We start from the raw sequence: 6,000 nt of genomic DNA, 5'->3' as shown, positions 1-6,000 counted from the left end.
CTTCTCATTTAAAGATTTTTCTGTATTTTCATGACTATGAAAATTGTACATTCACACTGAAGGCATCAAAACTATGAATTAACACATGTGGAATTATATACTTAACAAAAAAGTGTGAAACAACTGAAAATATGTCTGATATTCTAGTTTCTTCAAAGTAGCCACCTTTTGCTTTGATGACTGCTTTGCACACTCTTGGCATTCTCTTGATGAGCTTCAAGAGGTAGTCACCGGAAATGGTTTTCACTTCACAGGCGTGCCCGGTCAGGTTTAATAAGTGGGATTTCTTGCCTTATAAATGAGGTTGGGACTATCAGTTGTGTTGTGCAGAAGTCTGGTGGATACACAGCTGATAGTCCTACTGAATAGACTGTTAGAATTTGTATTATGGCAAGAAAAAAGCAGCTAAGTAAAGAAAAACGAGTGGCCATCATTACTTTAAGAAATGAAGGTCAGTCAGTCCGAAAAATTGGGAAAACTTTGAAAGTGTCCCAAAGTGCAGTTGCAAAAACCATCAAGCGCTACAAAGAAACTGGCTCACATGAGGACTGCCCCAGGAAATAAAGACCAAGAGTCACCTCTGCTTCTGAGGATAAGTTTATCCGAGTCACCAGCCTCAGAAATCGCAGGTTAACAGCAGCTCAGATTAGAGACCAGGTCAATGCCACACAGAGTTCTAGCAGCAGACACATCTCTTCAACAACTGTTAAGAGGAGACTTTGTGCAGCAGGCCTTCATGGTAAAATAGCTGCTAGGAAACCACTGCTAAGGACAGGCAACAAGCAGAAGAGACTTGTTTGGGCTAAAGAACACAAGGAAAGGACATTAGACCAGTGCAAATCTGTGCTTTGGTCTGATGAGTCCAAATTTGAGATCTTTGGTTCCAACCACCGTGTCTTTGTGAGACGCAGAAAAGGTGAACGGATGGACTCTACATGCCTGGTTCCCACGGTGAAGCATGGAGGAGGAGGTGTGATGGTGTGGGGGTGCTTTGCTGATGACACTCTTGGGGATTTATTCAAAATTGAAGGCATACTTAACCAGCATGGCTACCACAGCATCTTGCAGCGGCATGCTATTCCATCCGGTTTGCGTTTAGTTGGACCATCATTTATTTTTCAACAGGACAATCACCCCAAACTCACCTCCAGGCTGTGTAAGGGCTATTTGACCAAGAAGGAGAGTGATGGGGTGCTACGCCAGATGACCTGGCCTCCACAGTCACCAGACCTGAACCCAATAGAGATGGTTTGGGGTGAGCTGGACCGCAGAGTGAAGGCAAAAGGGCCAACAAGTGCTAAGCATCTCTGGGAACTCCTTCAAGATTGTTGGAAGACCATTTCCGGTGACTACCTCTTGAAGCTCATCAAGAGAATGCCAAGAGTGTGCAAAGCAGTCATCAAAGCAAAAGGTAGCTGTTTTGAAGAACCTAGAATATAAGACATATTTTCAGTTGTTTCACAATTTTTTAAGTATATAATTCCACATATGTGAATTCATAGTTTTGATGCCTTCAGTGTGAATGTACAATTTTCATAGTCATGAAAATACAGAAAAATCTTTAAATGAGAAGGTGTGTCCAAACTTTTGGTCTGTACTGTATATTGAATTTCCTAATAAACAAATCATGTAGGGTCTATCTATACATACTGTATTTTCTAGCAAAAGTTATAGGCATTGGAGTATCTATGTTTATAGTGGATTTTTTTTGTTATCTTTCCTTTCAGTAAAAGGATTAAACCTGACAATATAATGAACTTGGGGAGTTATGTAGCAGAGAAATAGTCATTAATCCTCTAAGGGACTTAGCCACTTCTCCATCTTTAAAGTACTGCATAATCCGAGGTGTGAGGGAAATTGGCAGGGACAGATTGGCATGCGTAGTAAGTACTATATATAGCAGGAGCCAACACTCAGACACCCTCTGTGTTTGCCAGTGTCCTCTGATCTGAACTTGAGAGAAAAAAACAAAGTAGTCAAGCAAAAAGTCCCACTTAGGGTGGGGTGACACCACTATTGGTGTGGTACCTGGAGAAAGAGGGAAACAACAAAGAAAATTATGAATTTTGTGGCACAGTTCATTTATTCCAAGATTTTCCGCAGCAGGCGTCCTGCCCTGGACTTTGAGAAAGAGGAAGATTCTGATCCCTTCTGGAACAGGTTGGGAAATCTGTAGTCTGCTGTTTACCATTAAGAGGCATGGGCAATGACCGAGCCCCACGTGCCCCTCTTTATCCAGACCCTCTCCTTCCTCCCTTGCAGGCAGTAGTGGCGTGCTTGCTTCACATCGCTGTATTTGTCGTAGCTGTGCTATATAGGTAAATCCCTCAATGGTGCTTTACAATGCATTTCACTTTTAATAACACTTGTTTGTTTGCAGCCATTATGATTAGTAGTGTTTTAGTATGTAGATAGATACACAATAACTTGCTGTAGTGTCATAAACGATACCAGTCCATATACTAGTACATGGTATGTGAACTAGTCCAAAGTATAGCTGTGTTGGAGCCTATATCTGGCCTAAATAGATTATGTTTTGGTGCATATTCAGCTTAAAGAGTACCTGTCTAGTAAAGCAAATACCCATATTTCTTTTGAAATAACTGTTACTATACTCATTGTAAATTCCGTTTGTTTTTAAGAAAACTTGCTCCAATGCTATTTTATGTAGAAAACCAATATTTAAACAGGCTTGATAAAGCAGAGAGCGTGTCTTCATGTATGTGAATCTCTGCTGAAAACAATGAATTGCTTATCTTGATTCGTAGCGCTACCAAAAAAAATTACAGTTATTGGCAGCACAATAAGTAAATGTCATTCCTTGCCTGTCAGTCAGTCACCAAGCAAACTGGTTGTGTGTAGCTTTTGCATTGAAACTGAGATGTTTGGGGGAAGTATGTAATCAATATCTTTTAAAGGGAGCGATCAGTAGAAAATGACCTGCTGTTTAATTCAGGTTTTTGTATTACATGTATTTTTAAAAACAATTTGACATTTTTTTTCTTCATATCACGATCTTCATTAAAAAAAAACACCAACGCAATCTTGCAGTTTTTCCAATGGCCACTGGGGCTTTTAAGATTCCTACTTCCTGTCCTTTCAGGAAAAGTTTACAGAAGTTTCCTTATCATCAGAGGCAGGATTACAATGACAGATAACACCTCTATAAAAAGCTGACAACACAAGATCCATCAGTCACAATAGGCGAAGTCACAGCAGACCCCGCTCCAACTCCTTTCACAAAGACCTTTGCACGAGATTATTAGATGCTTCATGTGTTATTTTATGAAACAACTAGATGGAGGCCCGATGATATCGCATCGAGAGGGCGGTAATGTCACAATGGGGGCAGGCTTTGCAGCGTTGAGAATCTCTACCCCCCATGTGCTCACCCACCTCTCCACTCTCTCTTTCCCCCATGTGCTGACTTCTCCCGTCTGTGCTCTCTTCTTGACCTGTCTACCCTGTGTGCTATCCCCCTTGTCTGCTGTCTCTCTCGTTCCTGTGCTGTGTTCTCCCCTCTTGTGCTGTCCCTTTTGAGCTGTCTCCCCCCTGTGCTCTGTCTCTCTCCCCCGTGCGCTTTCTCTCTCCCCTATCTGCTGTCTTCTCCTCCCATGTGATCTCTTCTTTGACCTGTGTACCCCATGTGCTCTCCCCCTTGTCTGCTCTCTCTCTCCACCCCTGTGCTGTCTTCTTCCCTCATGTGCGGAATTCGCGAAGGCGCAGTAAATCAGACAGCCTCCATCTTTGTGCAGGCAGATAGCGGCAGTCACATTAAAACTGCGCATGCGTTCCTCCTGTACAAAGATGGCGGCGGTCAGTGAATCATTCAGCTGATCCCGGCGGCGGAGTGTGCGGCGTGTACGGCGTGTTTGTGCAAGAGGCTGGTACCACCAGTGGTTTCCATATTGAGACACCCATCACTTGGGTGTCCCGATATTGCGTTCGACGAACTTCCACCGCTTGGAATTCTGGGATCCGGACACATCTGGAAGGAACCGGATGTGAAGACATTACAAGGTGAGTATATATTAGACAGGAATTAGAGTCTAAAAAAGCCCCATCGGCCAGTGTGAAAATTCAAACATTTTTTATAGCATTGTACCATGAAAATACAGAACAAACATCTTTAAAAATATTTAGTTTTATTTACTTTTTTATTTACCCAAGAGGTATTGAGAAAAAAGTTATTCCACAATTTCCTACATAATTTCTCCCTAGTACAGCAATGCTCCATATGTGGTTGGACACTACTATGTGGGCAAACGGCAGGGCTCAAAAGGGAAGGAGCACTACTAGACATTTGGAGCATAAATTTTGCTGGAATGGTTCTAAGTTGCCATATTGCATTTGCAAAGCCTTAGTAGTACCAGTGTAGTGGAAATCTGACCCCATTTTGGGAACTAGACTTCTTCGGGAATTCATCTAAGGGTGTAGTGAGCATTTTTAACCTTTAGATGTTTGACAGATATTTTTACCTTTAGGTTGTGAAAATGAAAAATGTAATTTGTTCAATAATATTGAGATTTAGCCCCAAATTTTTCATTTTTACAAAGGGGATTTAAAAAAAGTACCTGTAATTTATTACTTCATATGTGGAAAGAGCACCACAATGCAGCATTTGAAGAGCCCCAGAGGGGCTCAGTAGTTTGTCAGTAGTTATCTCATTTTGGAAAGACATTAACTTTTTTATTTTTTGGGGATTTTTTCTCTTGCAGGACAAGTTTTCATTGCTACAATTTTGGGGTACATTTGATCACTTTTTATTATTTTTTTTGTAGGGCAAGGTAAACAATTTTCAATTATTTTTTCCGTTTATCAGGCAGGATAAATTACATTACAAAGTTATAGATCTGCTGTTATGGACATGGTAATGAGAATTATATATATTTTTTATGTTTTATTACTTTTGCTCAAAAATGAATTATTTAAGCTTTTGTCTGTGTGGCTAAATTCTAAAAGTCATAACGTTTTTATTTTTTGTCTGTAGGACTGTATGATAGCTTGTTTTCTTGCTGAATGACGTAGTTTTTAAAGTTATGATTTTGGGGTAGATATATCTTTTTAATCGCTGTTAATTCCATTTAACTGCAGGCAATGGGACCAAAAAATAGCAATTGTGGCTTCCTTCTTAATTTATTTTTCTTAGAGTGTTTATTGATAAATAGTATACTAATTTTGTAGTTTTGCTTTTTACGAACTTTGCGATACCAAATATATATTTTAGTTATATTTTACTACTTTTTCCCAATAAAATCAAATTTTTCGAAACATTTTTTTCTTGTTTCTTGTCATTAGATTCTAGGAGGAATAGCTTTTTATTATCTTTTTGATAATCCCTGTATGATGGCTTGTTTTTTGGTTTAGTTTTTGAGGTCATGCGATTTTTCAATAGCTTTTTATTAAATTAAATGTTTATCATTTATTTAATTTTTACGACTTTTGAAAAGTGCAGGATAAATAACATGCTTACTTTATTGCATACGTTATAATGGACACAACAATACTAAATATAAGTATTTTTTCCCAATAAAAAAAGAAATATTTACAAGAAAAAATGGACAATGTATTTTTCCTTCTTTACATTTGTTATTTTTATACTTCTAAGGAATATTTTTCTTTTCGCTTTTTTACTTTGCTCCATTACTGGAACTGAACATAGTGGTCTGATTGCAGGTGTAGTACAATCCAATAATTCTGCATCACAATGTCAATTTACATGCTGTATGAAATCTACTAGAACCTAATAGACGTGCCTGTAAGCCATTATTAGGACTCAAGTTGACACAGCAACCATTGGCACTCTGTGATTGCATTGGGATGGCTGGGGTACAGCCACCCTTGACCTTGGTAATTAGGGAGCTAAGCAATCTGGATCAGTGCTAGCACTGACCTCGGCCATTGCAGCAAGAACACTCTAATGTGGACTCAGGAGTTGATGCCACAATACGATGGTAGCAACAAAAATGTAATGAAACCTATCTAACAGACCATCTCAAT

At 39.3% G+C, this 6,000-nt stretch overlaps 1 protein-coding gene across 3 annotated transcripts in view; it reads left to right on the top strand.

Moving 5' to 3' along the window:
• The first annotated feature begins 1,900 nt into the window (after nt 1–1,900).
• The window catches only part of LOC141273727 (L-threonine ammonia-lyase-like), a 173,382-nt gene continuing 169,282 nt past the window's right edge, over nt 1,901–6,000 (top strand). For 2 of the 3 annotated variants that reach the window (XM_073686010.1, XM_073686009.1), the window contains exon 1: nt 1,901–2,318. In XM_073686010.1, coding sequence (XP_073542111.1) covers nt 2,200–2,318 — 119 coding nt within the window. In that variant the 5' untranslated portion in view covers nt 1,901–2,199. The remainder of the gene's footprint in view (nt 2,319–6,000) is intronic. The other variant, XM_073686011.1, reaches the window with a different exon arrangement.

Source organism: Phyllobates terribilis, unplaced genomic scaffold, assembly GCF_046119375.1.
Source record: "Phyllobates terribilis strain yellow unplaced genomic scaffold, ASM4611937v1 Scaffold_5__5_contigs__length_657084704, whole genome shotgun sequence".
In the NCBI taxonomy this organism is placed as follows: domain Eukaryota; kingdom Metazoa; phylum Chordata; class Amphibia; order Anura; family Dendrobatidae; genus Phyllobates; species Phyllobates terribilis.
Note: the sequence above shows the minus strand (reverse complement) of the source record. Positions and strands in the feature narration are given on the sequence as shown.